Genomic DNA, 18,208 nt, shown 5'->3' on the forward strand with positions numbered 1-18,208 from the left:
TTCCATCCTCATGATGCCATCTATTTTGTGAAGTGCACCAGTCCCTCCTGCGGCAAAGCCCCCCCACAACATGATGCTGCCACCCCGGTGCTTCACGGTTGGGATGGTGTTCTTCGGCTTGCAAGCCTCCCCCTTTTTCCTCCAAACATAACGATGGTCATTATGGCCAAACAGTTCTATTTTTGTTTCATCAGACCAGAGGACATTTCTCCAAAAAGTACAATCTTTGTCCCCATGTGCAGTTGCAAACCGTAGTCTTGCTTTTTATGGCTGTTTTGGAGTAGTGGCTTCTTCCTTGAAGAGTGGCCTTTCAGGTTATGTCGATATAGGACTCGTTTTACTGTGGATATAGATATTTTTGTACCCGTTTCCTCCAGCCTCTTCAAAAGGTCCTTTGCTGTTGTTCTGGGATTGATTTGCACTTTTCGCACCAAAGTACGTTAATCTCTAGCAGACAGAACGCGTCTCCTTCCTGAGCGATGTGACGGCTGTGTGGTCCCATGGTGTTTATTCTTGCGTACTATTGTTTGTACAGATGAACGTAGTACCTCCAGGCATTTGGAAATTGCTCCCAAGGATGAACCAGACTTGTGGAGGTCTACAATTCTTTTTCTGAGGTCTTGGCTGATTTCTTTTGATTTTCTCATGATGTCAAGCAAAGAGGCACTGAGATTGAAGGTAGGCCTTGAAATACATCCACAGGTACACCTCCAATTGACTCAAATGATGTCAATTTGCCTATCAGAAGCTTCTGAAGGCATGACATCATTTTCTGTAATTTTCCAACCTGTTTAAAGGCACAGTCAACTTAGTGTATGTAAACTTCTGACCCACTGGAAATGTGATACAGTGAATTATAAGTGAAATAATCTGTCTGTAAACAATTGTTGGAAAATTACTTGTGTCATGCACGAAGTAGATGTCCTAACCGACTTGCCAAAACTATAGTTTGTTAACAAGAAATTTGTGGAGTGATTGAAAAATGAGTTGTAATGACTCCAACATAAGTGGATGTTGTAACGTCGTTCGTCTGTTGTATGAAGAGAGTCAGACCGAAATGCAGCGTGTAGGTTACTCATGACTTTAATGAAAATAATCGCCGTACATGAAATAACTGTATATGAAAACAACAAACGAAACGTGAAACCTATTACAGCCTATCTGGTGACTACAACACTAAGACAGGAACAAACACCCACAAAATACAACGCGAAAGTCAGGCTGACTAAATACGGTTCTCAATCAGAGACAACGACAAGCACCTGACTCTGATTGAGAATCGCCCCAGGCAACCAAGCCTAACTAGACACACCCCTAATCATACACAATCCCAATTACTACAAACCCCAATACGAAACACAACATATACACCCATGTCACACCCTGGCTTACCCAAACAATTACCAAAAACACAAAATATAATGACCAAGGCGTGACAGATGTAAACTTCTGACTTCAACTGTAGATCTTCTGCACAGATTCTGTCAGACCTGGGTCCTGACAGTAAATCTCAGGAAAACAGAAAAAATGGTGTTCCAAAGAAGGTCCAGTAGCCAGGACCACAAGTACAATATCCATCTAGACACTGTTTCCCTAGAGCACACAAAAAAACGATACATACCTTGGCCTATACATCAGCACCTCAGATAACTTCCACAAAGCTGAGAACGATCTGAGAGACAATGCAAGAAGGGCTTTCTATGCCATCAAAAGGAACATAAAATGACATACCAATTACAATCTGGCTAAAAATACTTGAATCAGTTATAGCTCACCAACCAAGAATTCACAAAATGGGACAAAAAAAACAAATTGAGACTGCTAAAATATCTTCCACGTACAATGTAATACACCAAATAATGCATGCAGAGCAGAATTAGGCCGATACCCGCTAATTATCAAAATCCAGATAAGAGCCCTTAAATTCTACAACCACCTAAAAGGAAGCGATTCCTGAACCTTCCAGAACAAAGCCATCACCTACAGACAGATGAACCTGGAGAAGAGTCCCATAAGCAGGCTTGTCCTGGGGCTCTGTTCACAAACACAAACACACCCCACAGAGCCTCAGGACAGCAACACAATTAGACCCAACCAAATCATGAGAAAACACATTGGTTTGACACATTGGAAAGAATTAACAAAAAAAACAGAGCAAACTAGAATGCTATTTGGCCCTAAACAGAGACCGAATACCTGACCACTGTGACTGACCCAAACTTAAGGAAAGCTTTGACTATGTACAGACTCAGTGAGCATAGTCTTGCTACTTTCAAATGTTTATTTTATTTAACTAGGCAAGTCAGTTAAGAACAAATTCTTATTTTCAATGATGGCCTAGGAACAGTGGGTTAACTTCCTGTTCAGGGGCAGAAGGACAGATCTGTACCTTGTCAGCGCGGGGGTTTGAACTTGCAACCTTCCGGTTAGTAGTCCAACGTTCTAACCACTAGGCTACCCTGCCGCCCCAAAAAAGAAAGGCTGCTGTAGGCAGACCTGGCTCTCAAGAGAAGACAGGCTATGTGCACACTGCCCACAAAATGAGATGGAAACTGAGCTGCACTTCCTGCACAGCCTTACAGCCCATGTCCTCATTTTTGAGCCCATGACCTCATTTTTAAAAATCAGACCTGGATTAACCTCTGTCGGATGATTTCAGAAAGTTGCTTTTTTCATCCAAGTTGGATGTGATCACACAGTCATTGCATTTTCTCTTCTTTCAAACGGGCAAACAGTTATTCTAAAGACAGCGATTTGTAGTTTGTTAGAATCTTATGCGTATAAACCCATCATTTATTAGCTTAATAGGGGCTTTAAATATTTACCAAAAAATTGCAGTGTGCATTCCCCCAGGGTCTCAAAGGCTTCAGACAGTCCTGTCTCCATCTCAGGAGTGTACTGTACTCTAGAAATACATTTAAGGACTAACGAACAGTCGTGTTTGATCTCCTCTCCTGTGTTGCAGCGACCCTCCAGAAGAAGAGTGAGTGCCCGGCCACCCTCGTCAGTGGGAACGGGAGGAACGGATGGACATCCACTTCTATAGACGGAGTCAGCCTCTCAGAGGGAAACCTACTGCTGCAGGTATAGCGGTTTGTGTGTGTGTGTGTGTGTGTGTGTGTGTCAGGTATTCCGTGTGTGTGTGTGTCTCATGTATCCTCCCTCTCTCTGCGTAGGCCCTGAATGGTTTTGTCCTGGTGGTGACCAGTGATGGCTCCATCTTCTACGCCTCTCCAACCATCCAGGACTACCTGGGCTTCCACCAGGTACAGCGCCTTCAGAAAAATACCCCTTGACTCTTTCCACATTTTGTTACGTTACAGCCTTATTCTAAAATGGATACAACAAATAAAAATGCTCAGCAATCTGCACACAATACCCCATAATGACAAAGCAGAAACATGTTTTTTTATTTCAAAATGAAAACTGAAATATCACATTAACACGTATTCAGATCTTTTGACATGAGACTCAAAATTGAGCTCAGGTGCATCCTGTTTCCATGCATCCTGTTGAGATGGGTATACAACTTAATTGGAGTCCACCTGTGGTAAATTCCATTTGATTGGACATTTTATTTTTATTTCACCTTTATTTAACCAGGTAGGCAAGTTGAGAACAAGTTCTCATTTACAATTGCGACCTGGCCAAGATAAAGCAAAGCAGTTCGACACATACAACGACACAGAGTTACACATGGAGTAAAACAAACATACAGTCAATAATACAGTATAAACAAGTCTATATACGATGTGAGCAAATGAGGTGAGATAAGGGAGGTAAAGGCAAAAAAAGTCCATGGTGGCAAAGTAAATACAATTTGGCAAGTAAAACACTGGAATGGTAGATTTGCAATGGAAGAATGTGCAAAGTAGAAATAAAAATAATGGGATGTAAAGGAGCAAAATAAATAAATTAAATACAGTAGGGAAAAATGTAGTTGTTTGGGATAAATTATAGGTGGGCTATGTACAGGTGCAGTAATCTGTGAGCTGCTCTGACAGTTGGTGCTTAAAGCTAGTGAGGGAGATAAGTGTTTCCAGTTTCAGAGATTTTTGTAGTTCGTTCCAGTCATTGGCAGCAGAGAACTGGAAGGAGAGGCGGCCAAAGAAAGAATTGGTTTTGGGGGTGACTAGAGAGACATACCTGCTGGAGCGTGTGCTACAGGTGGGAGATGCTATGGTGACCAGCGAGCTGAGATAAGGGTGGACTTTACCTAGCAGGGTCTTGTAGATGACATGGAGCCAGTGGGTTTGGCGACGAGTATGAAGCGAGGGCCAGCCAACGAGAGCGTACAGGTCGCAATGGTGGTTAGTATATGGGGCTTTGGTGAGAAAACAGATTGCACTGTGATAGACTGCATCCAATTTGTTGAGTAGGGTATTTATTGGAGGCTATTTTGTAAATGACATCGCCAAAGTCGAGGATTGGTAGGATGGTCAGTTTTACAAGGGTATGTTTGGCAGCATGAGTGAAGGATGCTTTGTTGCGAAATAGGAAGCCAATTCTAGATTTAACTTTGGATTGGAGATGTTTGATATGGGTCTGGAAGGAGAGTTTAAAGTCTAACCAGACACCTAAGTATTTGTAGTTGTCCACGTATTCTAAGTCAGAGCCGTCCAGAGTAGTGATGTTGGACAGGCGGGCAGGTGCAGGTAGCGATCGGTTGAAGAGCATGCATTTAGTTTTACTTGTATTTAAGAGCAATTGGAGGCCACGGAAGGAGAGTTGTATGGCATTGAAGCTTGCCTGGAGGGTTGTTAACACAGTGTCCAGAGAAGGGCCGGAAGTATACAGAATGGTGTCGTCTGCGTAGAGGTGGATCAGAGACTCACCAGCAGCTAGAGCGACCTCATTGATGTATACAGAGAAGAGAGTCGGTCCAAGAATTGAACCCTGTGGCACCCCCATAGAGACTGCCAGAGGTCCGGACAGCAGACCCTCCAATTTGACACACTGAACTCCATCAGTGAAGTAGTTGGTGAACCAGGCGAGGCAATCATTTGAGAAACCAAGGCTGTCGAGTCTGCCGCTGAGGATGTGGTGATTGACAGAGTCGAAAGCCTTGGCTAGATCAATGAATATGGCTGCACAGTAATGTTTCTTATCGATGGCGGTTAAGATATCGTTTAGGACCTTGAGCGTGGCTGAGGTGCACCCATGACCAGCTCTGAAACCAGATTGCATAGCAGAGAAGGTATGGTGAGATTCGAAATGTATGGTCATCTGTTTGTTGACTTGGCTTTCGAAGACCTTAGAAAGGCATGGTAGGATAGATATAGGTCTGTAGCAGTTTGGGTCAAGAGTGTCCCACCCTTTGAAGAGGGGGATGACCGCAGCTGCTTTCCAAGCTTTGGGAATCTCAGACGACACGAAAGAGAGGTTGAACAGGCTAGTAATAGGGGTGGCAACAATTTCGGCAGATAATTTTAGAAAGAAAGGGTCCAGATTGTCTAGCCCGGCTGATTTGTAGGGGTCCAGATTTTGCAGCTCTTTCAGAACATCAGCTGAACAGATTTAGGAAAAAGAGAAATGGGGAAGGCTTGGACATGATTTGCAAAGGCGCACACCTGTCTATATAAGGTCCCACAGTTGACAGTACATGTCAGAGCAAAAACCAAGCCATGAGGTTGAATAAATGGTCCGTAGAGTTCTAAGACAGGATTGTGTTGAGGCACTGATATGGGGAAGGGTACCAAAACATTTCAGCAGCTCTGAAGGTCCCCAGGAACACAATCGCCTCAATCATTCTTAAATTAAAGAAGTTTGGAACCACCAAGATACTTCCTAGAGCTGGCCTCCCGGCCAAACAGAAGAATCGGAGGTGAAGGGCTTTGGTCACGGAGGTGACCAAGAACCTGATGGTCACTCTCAGAGCTCCTCAGTGGAGGTGGGAGAACCTTCCAGAAGGACAATCATCTCTGCAGCACACTACCAATCAGGTCTTTATGGTAGAATATCCAGATGGAAAACACTCCTCAGTAAAAGTGTTGGGTTTACGCACTGAAGGTAGGTAAGGAGTCAAACGCAGGAGAGCAGAGATGTCAGTGTAGCGTATATTTTAATAAGGGCAAGTCCCAGAAAATGGTACAGTACAATACCCAAAAACAACGCCCAAGACAATGGGAACTAACAGTACTCCCATAAGGCGCAAAAACACAACGCACCTTACTATAATAAACACACGCGAAATACACTGAGGAAAGCCTCCACAAGCAACAAGAAAATAATCCCACACAAACCTAAGCGGGGAAACAGGTTTAACACGTTTAACTTCCGGCGCCGACAGAGATGGCCGCCTCGCTTCACGTTTCTAGGAAACTATGCAGTTTGTTTTTTTACGTGTTATTTCTTACATTAGTACCCCAGGTCATCTTAGGTTTCATTACATACAGTTGAGAAGAACTACTGAATATAAGATCAGCGTCAACTCACCATCAGTACGACCAAGAATATGATTTTCGCGAAGCAGATCCTGTGTTCTGCCTTTCAACTAGGACAACGGAATGGATCCCAGCCGGCGACCCAAAAAAACGACTCCGTAAAAGAGGGAAACGAGGCGGTCTTCTGGTCAGACACCGGAGACGGGCACATCGTGCACCACTCCTTAGCATTTTTCTCGCCAATGTCCAGTCTCTTGACAACAAGGTTGATGAAATCCGAGCAAGGGTAGCATTCCAGAGGGACATCAGAGACTAACGTTCTTTGCTTCACGGAAACATGGCTCACTGGAGAGACTATCGAGGCGGTGCAGCCAGCGGGTTTCTCCACGCATCACGCCGACAGAAACAAACATCTTTCTGGTAAGAAGAGGGGCGGGGGCGTATGCCTTATGGCTAACGAGACGTGGTGTGATCACAGAAACATACAGGAACTCAAATCCTTCTGTTCACCTGATTTAGAATTCCTCACAATCAAATGTCGACCGCATTATCTACCAAGAGAAATCTCTTCGATTATAATCACAGCCGAATATATTCCCCCCCAAGCAGACACTTTGATGGCTCTGAACAAACTTTATGACTCTTTGCAAACTGGAATACATAAATCCTGAGGCTGCATTCATTGTAGCTGGGGATTTTAACAAGGCTAATCTGAAAACAAGACTCCCTAAATTGTATCAGCATATCAATTGCGCAACCAGGGCTGGAAAAACCTTGGATCATTGTTATTCTAACTTCCGCGACGAATATAAGGCCCTGCCCCGCTCTCCTTTCGGAAAAGCTGACCACGACTATTTTGCTGATCCCTGCCTACAGACAGAAACTAAAACAAGAAGCTCCCACACTGAGGTCTGTCCAACGCTGGTCCGACCAAGCTGATTCCACACTCCAAGACTGCTTCAATCACGTGGACTGGGATATGTTTCGTATTGCATCAGATAACAACATTGACGAATACGCTGATTCGGTGTGTGAGTTCATTAGAACGTGCGTTGAAGATGTCGTTCCCATAGCAACGATTAAAACATTCCCTAACCAGAAACCGTGGATTGATGGCAGCATTCGCGTGAAACTGAAAGCGCGAACCACTGCTTTTAATCAGGGCAAGGTGACTGGTAACATGACCGAATACAAACAGTGCAGCTATTCCCTCCACAAGGCTATCAAACAAGCGAAGCGTCAGTATAGAGACAAAGTAGAATCTCAATTCAACGGCTCAGACACGAGGTATGTGGCAGGGTCTACAGTCAATCACGGACTACAAAGAAGAAAACCAGCCCAGTCACGGACCAGGATGTCTTGCTCCCAGGTAGACTAAATAACTTTTTGCCCGCTTTGAGGACAATACAGTGCCACTGACACGGCCTGCAACGAAAACATGCGGACTCTCCTTCACTGCAGCCGATGTGAGTAAAACATTTAAACATGTTAACCCTCGCAGGGCTGCAGGCCCAGACGGCATCCCCAGCCGCGCCCTCAGAGCATGCGCAGACCAGCTGGCCGGTGTGTTTACGGACATATTCAATCAATCCCTATACCAGTCTGCTGTTCCCACATGCTTCAAGAGGGCCACCATTGTTCCTGTTCCCAAGAAAGCTAAGGTAACTGAGCTAAACGACTACCGCCCCCGTAGCACTCACTTCCGTCATCATGAAGTGCTTTGAGAGACTAGTCAAGGACCATATCACCTCCACCCTACCTGACACCCTAGACCCACTCCAATTTGCTTACCGCCCAAATAGGTCCACAGACGATGCAATCTCAACCACACTGCACACTGCCCTATCTTCAGGAGGCTGAAGAAATTAGGCTTGTCACCAAAAGCACACAAACTTCTACAGATGCACAATCGAGAGCTCCGCCCACAACCGTAAGGCTCTCCAGAGGGTTGTGAGGTCTGCACAACGCATCACCGGGGGCAAACTATCTGCCCTCCAGGACACCTACACCACCCGATGTCACAGGAAGGCCATAAAGATCATCAAGGACAACAACCACCCGAACCACTGCCTGTTCACCCCGCTATCATCCAGAAGGCGAGGTCAGTACAGGTGCATCAAAGCTGGGACCGAGAGACTGAAAAACAGCTTGTATCTCAAGGCCATCAGACTGTTAAACAGCCACCACTAACATTGAGTGGCTACTGCCAACACACTGACTCAACTCCAGCCACTTTAATAATGGGAATTGATGGGAAATGTAAAATATAATCACTAGCCACTTTAAACAATGCTACCTAATATAATGTTTACATACCCTACATTATTCGTCGAATATGTATACGTATATACTGTACCCTATATCATCTATATCATCCTTATGTAATACATGTATCACTAGCCACTTTAACTATGCCACTTTGTTTACATACTCATCTCATATGTATATACTGTACTCGATACCATCTACTGTATGCTGCCTATGCTGCTCTGTACCATCACTCATTCATATACCTTTATGTACATGTTCTTTATCCCCTTACACTGTGTATAAGACAGTAGTTTAAGAATTGTTAGATTACTTGTTGGTTATTACTGCATTGTCGGAACTAGAAACACAAGCATTTCACTACACCCGCATTAACATCTGCTAACCATGTGTATGCGACAAATAAAATTGGATTTGATTTGAGGTAGGTAAATATACACACAGAAATTAAAGCAAATGATAACCAGGTGTGAATGAACCAAAGACAAAACAAACGGAAAAGAAAACATGGATCGGTGATGGCTGGTACGCCGACCCCAGAGCGCAGCCCGGACAGGGAGAGGAACCACCGACGGTGGAAGTCGTGACAAAGAGGTACATACATGACAGCCAGCTTGGAGTTTGCCAAAAGGCACCTAAAGGACTCAGACCATGAGAAACAAGATTCTCTGGTCTGATGAACACAAGATTGAACTTTTTGGCCTGAATGCCAAGCGCCACGTCTGGAGGAAACCTGGCACCATCCCTACGGTAAAGCATGGGGGTGGCAGCATCATGCTGTAGGGGTGTTTTTCAGCGGCAGGGACTGGGAGACTAGTCAGGATCAAGGCAAAGATGAACGGAGCAAAGTGCAGAGAGATCCTTGATGAAAATCTGTTCCAGAGCTCTCAGGACCTCAGACTGAGGCAAAGGTTCACCTTCCAACAGGACAAAGACCCTAAGCACACAGCCAAGACAACACAAGAGTGGACAAGTCTCTTTGGGATCACTCTTTGAATGTCCTTAAGTGGTCCAGCCAGACCTGAACCCGATCAAACATCTCTGGAGAGACCTGAAAATAGCTGTGCAGCGACGCTCCCCATCCAACCTGACAGAGCTTGAGAGGATCTGCAGAAAAGAATGGGAGAAACTCCCCAAATACAGGTGTGCCAAGCTTGTAGCGTCAAACCCAAGAGGACATGAGGCTGTAATCGCTGCCAAAGGTGCTTAAAAAAAAGTACTGAGTAAAGGGACTGAATACTTAAATTAGCAAACATGTCATAAAAACTGCTTTTGCTTTTTCATTATGGGGTATTGTGTGTAGATTGATAAGGGAAAACAACGATGTAATCCATTTTAGAATAAGGCTGTATCGTAACACAATGTGGGAGAAGTCAAGTCATCTGAATACTTTCCGAAGGCACTGATCATAACTTATTGATTTATGGAATCGTTCGATGTAGAATTATGGACGTCATGGGCAATATGTTTATGACACTTGTAGCATTCTGCATGTTAACTCTGGGTTCATTTCTGGATGAATATAATGCTGCCCAGTCTGATGTGGTGCACCAGAGTGTGTACGACCTGATCCACATAGATGACAGAGCCATGTTCCGGTGTCAGCTTCACGTCGCTCTCAACCCCAACCAGAACGACTCAGAGGCCGCACCAGACGGTGTGTACAGTACATGGACCACAGCACTCTGAAAATGTTTCTTTTAGTGGTTGGTCAGCTATTGATAGTACAGTCCCAAGTATCTCAAACATGTATATAATTGGAATGTCATCTGTCTTCTGCAGCCAGGCAATCTAGCAGCAGGCCTCATGGTGAGTCTATGAGCTACCTGCCCCAGCACATCCCTCCGGACAACAGCTTCTTCCTAGAGAGAAGTTTCTGCTGTCGCTTCCGCTGTCTGCTAGACAACACCTCCGGCTTCCTGGTAGGGCCACATACAGATATGATCAATACATATATGGTTGAAGTCAGACGTTTAAATACACTTAGGTTGGAGTCATTAAAACTTGTTTTCCAACCACTCCACAAGTTTCTTGTTAAACAAACTATAGTTTCTCCAAGTCGGTTAGGACATCTACTTTGTGCATGACACAAGTCATTTTTCCAATAATTGTTTACAGACAGAGTATTTTACATATAATTCACTGTATCACAATTCCAGTGGGTCAGAAGTTTACATACACTAAGTTGACTGTGCCTTTAAACAGGTTGGAAAATTCCAGAAAATGATATAATGGCTTTAGAAGCTTCTCATAGGCTAATTGACATCATTTGAGTCAATTGGTGGTGTACCTGTGGATGTATTTCAAGGCCTACCTTCAAACTCAGCGCCTCTTTGCTTGACATCATGGGAAAATCAAAAGGAATCAGCCAAGACTCCAGAAAAAGAATTGTAGACCTCCACAAGTCTGGTTCATCCTTGGGAGCAATTTCCAAATGCCCGAAGGTACCATGTTCATCTGTACAAACAATAGTATGCAAGTATAAACACAGCCATCATACCACTCAGGAAGGAGACGCGTTCTGTCTCCTAGAGATGAGCGTACTTTGGTGCGAAAAGTGCAAATCAATCCCAGAACAACAGCAAAGGACCTTGTGAAGATGCTGGAGGAAACAGGTTCAGAAATATCTATATCCACAGTAAAACAAATCTCATATCGACATATCTTGAAAGGCCGCTCCACAAGGAAGAAGCCACTACTACAAAACCGCCATAAAAAAGCCAGACTACGGTTTGCAACTGCATATGGGGTCAAAGATCATACTTTTTGGAGAAATGTCATCTGGTATGAATGGAACAAAAAAGAACTGTTTGACCATAATGACCATCGTTATGTTTGGAGGAAAAAGGGGAGGCTTGCAAGCCGAAGAATACCATCCCAACTGTGAAGCACAGGGGTGGCAGCATCATGTTGTGGAGGTGCTTTGCTGCGAGAGGGACTGGTGCACTTCATAGAATAGATGGCATCATGAGGAATCAAAACTATATGGATAGATTGAAGCAACATCTCAATCACATCAGTCAGGAAGTTAAAGCTTGAATCAAATGGGTCTTCCCATTTGAAGAAATAAAAGGTGAAATGGAATGATTTATCTACTATTATTCTGACATTTCACATTCTTAAAATAAAGTGGTGATCCTAACTGACCTAAGAAAGGGAATTCTTACTAGGATTAAATGTCAGGAATTGTGCGTTTAAATGTATTTGGCTAAGGTGTATGTAAACTTCTGATCTTCAACTGTATCAAATGTGATCCATAGGTTAACCATAATCCATTAATGATATGGAGAGCACTCGCCTAAAAATACATGTGAATGAATCACTGTATACAACACCAGCTCTCTCCTCTAGGCGTTGAAGTTCCAGGGGCGTCTGAAGTATGTGTGTGGTCAGGGGAGGCTGGCGGATGACAGGGCCACGACCCCCGCTCAGCTGGCCCTCCTTGCCATCGCTGCGCCCCTGCAGCCCCCGGCTGTCATGGAGATCAGGACCAAGACTCTCCTCTTCCAGACCAAACACCGACTGGACTTCGCCCCCATGGGTATAGACACCAGGTACTGGAGTAACCCCCAAACCCTGTAGTGTGTTAACCCTTACCCTAACCCTATGGGTATAGACACCAGGTACTGTACTGAAAGAAGGGGAAGCAATGTGTGCAATCTCCCATCACATCTCACAGCATCAGAACATTGTACCCTCCCTGGGACTAATATAGAGGGAACTTGAGAGGACAATGTTGGTTTTCTTCTAATAATATGTGCTACAGCATCGGACGTTCATAAATTGACCTGTGTGTGTGTGTGTGTCTCGGCACATCTGTGTGTGTGTATGTGTGTGTGTGTGCCATGTGTCTCTTCTATCCCCTCCAGAGGTAAAGTGGTGCTGGGTTACTCTGAGACAGAGTTGGTCACTAGAGGCTCAGGTTACCAGTTCATCCATGCTGCTGACATGATTTACTGCGCAGACAACCACCTCAAAAGTGAGTTAGATTGTAGTTACTCATTACACACACGCATATGAGTAAACATTTTCTGAAGCTTACATCTGGTGTTTTGCAAGCCAACATTCAGTATGATGTAGAGTCTGACTCCTTTCTCTCTCCTCCCCTCTACATCTCTCTCCTCCCCTCTCTCTCCCTCTCCCCCCCTCTATATCTCTCTCTCCTCCCCTCTATCTCTCTCACCTCCCCTCTATATCTATATATATCTCTCTCCTCCCCGCTATATATCTCTCTCCTCCCCGCTATATATATATATATATATATATATATATATATATATATATATATATATATATATATATATATATATCTCTCTCTCCTCCTCGCTATATATCTCTCTCTCTCTCACCTCCCCTCTATATATATATATATATATATATATCTCTCTCCCCTCGCTATATCTCTCTCTCCTCCCCGCTATATATATATATATATATATCTCTCTCCTCCTCGCTATATATATATATATATATATATATATATATATATATATATATATATATATATATATATATATATATATATATATCTCTCTCTCCTCCTCTATATCTCTCTCTCTCTCACCTCCCCGCTATATATATATATATATATATCTCTCTCCCCCTCTCTCTCTCCTCCTCGCTATATATATATATATATATATATATATATATATATATATATCTCTCCTCCCCTCTATATCTCTCTCTCCTCCCCGCTATATATATATATATATATCTCTCTCTCCTCCTCGCTATATATATCTCTCTCTCTCACCTCCCCTCTATATATATATATATCTCTCTCTCCTCGCTATATCTCTCTCTCCTCCCCGCTATATATATATATATATCTCTCTCTCTCTCCTCCCCTCGCTATACCTCTCTCTCCTCCCCTCGCTATACCTCTCTCTCCTCCCCTCGCTATACCTCTCTCTCCTCCCCTCGCTATACCTCTCTCTCCTCCCCTCGCTATACCTCTCTCTCCTCCCCTCGCTATACCTCTCTCTCCTCCCCTCGCTATACCCCTCTCTCCCCCTCGCTATACTCCCCCTCGCTATACCCCTCTCTCCCCCTCGCTATACCTCTCTCTCCTCCCCTCGCTATACCTCTCTCTCCTCCCCTCGCTATACCTCTCTCTCCTCCCCTCGCTATACCCCTCGCTATACCCCTCGCTATACCCCTCTCTCCCCCTCGCTATACCTCTCTCTCCTCCCCTCGCTATACCTCTCTCTCCTCCCCTCGCTATACCTCTCTCTCCTCCCCTCGCTATACCTCTCTCTCCTCCGCTCGCTATACCTCTCTCTCCTCCGCTCGCTATACCTCTCTCCTCCCCGCTATACCTCTCTCTCCTCCTCGCTATATCTCTCTCTCTCCTCCTCGCTATATCTCTCTCTCTCTCCTCCTCCCCTCTATCTCTCCGTAGTGATAAAAACAGGAGAGACTGGTTTCACCATTTTTAGGCTGCTGACTAAGGCAGGTGTGCCCTGACGTGAGCCTACTGTTGACATTTATCTTTACTCAAAATAGTTGTATCATTCCATGCTATGTTTTACATAAGGTATGTTTTAGTGGCCTTTGACCTTTGTCACCCATCTACAGGAACCAGGAGGGCGAGGAGCACCTGCGTCAGCGGAGAATAGAGCTTCCCTTCAACTTTGCCACTGGGTAGGCTCTGCTGTATGAGTCCTGTTCCTCTCTGGATACTGCCGTTATGCCTCCAGGACCACCCATCCCCCCAGGCCTCACTCCCCCAGGCTCCAGCCCTGAGGACAAGCACCTGGACCCTGCCTCTCTCCTGGGGTCCCTACTCTGTCAAGACCGCTCTGTTTACACTCAGTCCCAGGACCTTTCCCCGGACTTAGACCCTAGCCTTCCCCCAGGACCAGGACCCAGGCCTGGAGAGAGCCTTCCTGGACAGCCACGCTCTGCTGAGTGTCCCCGGGGAGTTCCAGGGTCCCCATAGGCCCAGATTGGTAGACCCCACAGCCCAAACCATGATGGACTCTCTGGGGGAGATCCTGGGGAAGATGGGGGCGGAGGGCCTGGAGGGGCTGAGGTTGAAGGAGACAGAGCTGAGGGAGTGGGAGAGCACCCTCTTCAGGATCAACATGGAACAGCAGGATGTGACGGGGAAGCTGGGTGATATCTTAGCCAATGATGTTTTCTCGTACGTGGAGGAGGCTCTGATGAGGGAGAATGATGGTGGATGTGTGTTAGGCAGCTTGAGACAGGCCACTGAGCCAATAAACAGACTCCCTGCTCACAACACTGCCAATCCGAACACACTGGGCATGTTCCCTCACTCCCAGAGTTCCTTATTGCCAGGCAACAAGGGCTTCAATGGCGTGAACGGCTCACACAGTGAGAACCGATGGCAGATGGGTGGTCCACACATAACCTCTAAACTCAACAGCTATGAAGAGCAGAGGCTGCTGAATAATGGAGTTGTTAGTGGCGTGGCGCACGGGGTGGGGTGTAGTCCTGGGATTGTTGGAGAGCCACACAGCGTTGTAAACACAAACATACTACCCAAGGCTGCTCACACGTTTGCAGGGCAACGGACTCAAGGAAGTGGCGTCTATCTCCATGGCAACCGAACGGTCCCACAACCATCCCATATTAACAACCAACCGGAGTCCTGGATACCCTCCATCCAAAATATTATCCTTAATAACCACAGCCCTGTTCCTCTCCCAAACTTCTACAATATTCTCCCTGAGGCCTTTGACCAAACCATGCAGCCCAGCCTGGAGTTATACCACTCTGGGACTGGAGATGCAAAAAGGCAGTTCTCAGGGCTGCCCTGTCCGGGTCCTTCATATCAGGACCCAAGGCAGCCTTGGCAACAGCCACGGCAAAGTACACAATGGCAACCTTGGCAGATACCACAGTGTTTTCCAGCAAAGCCAGTAAATGGACTCAGTCACACACAACCCAAACACACCACACACATACAGTCCAATAACGCATCCAGAACTCAAACACTCACACCCTCCGGCAACTGTATGTTTGAAAAAAATCCTTCAAATATCAGTGGCCTTACACCTGCCCAAAACAGGTCACACGGTCCCATACCTGCCCCAACTCAGTCCAATGGACCCAGACCCACTCCCATTCTTTCCAATGACTGTAGAATCAGCTTCTCTACCCAAGCCCCCAAATTCTTTGTGCCTTACCCTGAAGCATCTCTAATCCCAAGACCTTCTTACCCCCAAACCGCCATTCCTAACCCAACCTACCCCACAGCCACCATCCCTAACCCCATCCCTGCCCTATCCAAAGGGGCTCAGCCAGGGGAGGGCATGGCAGCTCTCCCTGCCTGGTCTAGGGCTCCATACCTGGGCATGAAGCATCTCCCAGGCCCCTTTCCCAGACCCCAGCTGGTTCCCCGGAGCTCCAGGGGAGATGGCAGCTGTAATAATCCCAGTAAAGGGAGCTTGACGCTGGGTGAGAGGGGGTTGGAAGGCAGCCTTTTTTCTGGATGTCAGATGCCAGGATTTCCTCCTGAGAACGGACCTGTACAGTCATCTTTATTCTACACAGGTGAGAGTCTGGGGGGGCCTCCCATCCTCACAAGAGTTGTAGGAACTAGAATGTGACTTACAATGACCCTCCAATGTGATGCGTCTTCATCTGTCCCTCCATAGGTCCCTAGCAGTTCCAAACGGTGATGGGGATCCTTTTCTCTTCACTGGCCTGGCTAACAGAACCACCAACATCTCCTAGACTCTAGAACTTAGAGGAATACAACAAACCATCTCCACCGTGGCACCAGCAACATCTCCTGGAGGAATACAACCAACCATCTCCCCCGTGGCACCATCAACATCTCCTGGAGGAATACAACAAACCATCTCCACCGTGGCACCATCAACATCTCCTGGAAGAATACAACAAACCATCTCCCCCGTGGCACCAGCAACATCTCCTGGAGGAATACAACAAACCATCTCCCCCGTGGCACCAGCAACATCTCCTGGAGGAATACAACAAACCATCTCCCCGTGGCACCAGCAACATCTCCTGGAGGAATACAACAAACCATCTCCCCCGTGGCACCATCAACATCTCCTGGAGGAATTACAACTGTACAAAAATCTCACCTCTTTCGGAGACTGGTCTTTGGAGCTGGATAATATGATATTTTGTTAGTTTCCGGCCTAATCTAGCCTGAAGCCTAGTCACTCTTAGATCTCCAGAGTTCCTCTGTGGAGGTGGGAGAACCTTCCAGAAGGACAATCATCTCTGCAGCACTCCACTAGTCAGGCCTTTATGGTAGAGTATCCAGACAGAAGACACTTGTCAGTAAAAGGCACGTGACAGCCCGCTTGGAGTTTGCCAAAAGGTACCTACAAGAACTCAGACCATGAGAAACAAGATTCTCTGGTCTGATGAAACCAAGATTGAACTCTATTGCCTGAATGACAAGCGTCGTGTCTGAAGGAAACCTGGCACCATCCCTACGGTGAAGCAGGGTGGTTGCAGCATCATGGTGAGGGGATGTTTTTCAGCGGCAGGGAGTGGGAGACTAGTTTGGATCAAGGGAAAGATGAACAGTGCAAATTGCGAAGAGATCCTTGATGAAAACCTGCTCCAGAACACTCAGAACCACAGACTGGGGTGAAGGTTCACCTTTCAACATGACAACAACACTAAGCACATATCCAAGCCCAGACTTGAACCTGATCGAACATCTCTGGAGAGACCTGAAAATAGCTGTGCAGCGACGCACCCGCACCCCATCCAACCTTGAGAGGATCTGCTGAAAATAATTGGAGAAACTCCCCAAATACAGGTGTGCCAAGCTTGTAGCGTCAAACCAAAGAAGACTCGAGGCTGTAATCACTGCCAAAGGTGCTTCAAAGTACTGAGTAAAGGGTCTTAATACATATGTACAGTAAATGTAATATTTCAATTTTTGCTTTATCATTATGGGGTATTTGTGTAGATTGGAGGGGAATTTAAAAAAAAAAATTTTTTTAGAATAAGGCTGTAATGTCACTGTGGAATTAGTCAAGGGGTCTGAACACTTTCCGAATGCACTGAATATAATAATTTAAATAGAAAAGAACGGATTGATGCGTCAAATGTTGTTTTGTATATCAGTTCATAAACATGATCCCATGGCACTGAGACATCAAAAATCAAGATCCTAAATGGCCTGGCTCCCCCTCCACTCAATATTTTTGTTAAACAGAAAACCCAAACAAATGGCAGCATATCCACAAGGTCTGCCATGAGAGGTGACTGTATAGTGCCCTTAAGGAAAAGCACCTTTTTAGTAAATCCGCTTTCTCTGTGAGAGCTTCCCTTGTCAGGAATACACTGCCATCAGACACACAACTGCACCACATATCACACATGCATGAAGACATGGTTAAAGGTCAATCAGATTTGTGAACATAATCCCTAGCTGCGTATTGCTGCTTTCCATGTTGTTTGTTGTCTGTAGCTTGTGAGGTGTGGAAACACTGTTGCTTTTATGAATTTTGTCTTGCTGCTTTTTGTTCTATGTTGCTCTGTCTGTATGCTACGTCTTGCTTGTCCTATGTTGCTCTGCGTGAGCTTACTGCTCA

At 45.5% G+C, this 18,208-nt stretch overlaps 1 protein-coding gene across 2 annotated transcripts in view; it reads left to right on the forward strand.

The window, feature by feature from the left end:
• The window catches only part of LOC124048647 (aryl hydrocarbon receptor-like), a 70,944-nt gene extending 53,899 nt beyond the window's left edge, over positions 1–17,045 (forward strand). The window contains exons 3-11 of one of the 2 annotated variants that reach the window (XM_046369632.1): positions 2,966–3,084; positions 3,177–3,266; positions 10,188–10,308; positions 10,434–10,573; positions 12,003–12,205; positions 12,521–12,630; positions 14,056–14,109; positions 14,232–16,175; positions 16,280–17,045. In XM_046369632.1, coding sequence (XP_046225588.1) covers positions 2,966–3,084; positions 3,177–3,266; positions 10,188–10,308; positions 10,434–10,573; positions 12,003–12,205; positions 12,521–12,630; positions 14,056–14,109; positions 14,232–14,272 — 878 coding nt within the window. In that variant the 3' untranslated portion in view covers positions 14,273–16,175; positions 16,280–17,045. Of the gene's footprint in view, positions 1–2,965; positions 3,085–3,176; positions 3,267–10,187; positions 10,309–10,433; positions 10,574–12,002; positions 12,206–12,520; positions 12,631–14,055; positions 14,110–14,133; positions 16,176–16,279 lie in introns of those variants that run through there. The other variant, XM_046369631.1, reaches the window with a different exon arrangement.
• Positions 17,046–18,208: the final 1,163 nt, after the last annotated feature.

This window comes from Oncorhynchus gorbuscha, linkage group LG11 (assembly GCF_021184085.1).
Source record: "Oncorhynchus gorbuscha isolate QuinsamMale2020 ecotype Even-year linkage group LG11, OgorEven_v1.0, whole genome shotgun sequence".
Lineage (NCBI taxonomy): Eukaryota > Metazoa > Chordata > Actinopteri > Salmoniformes > Salmonidae > Oncorhynchus > Oncorhynchus gorbuscha.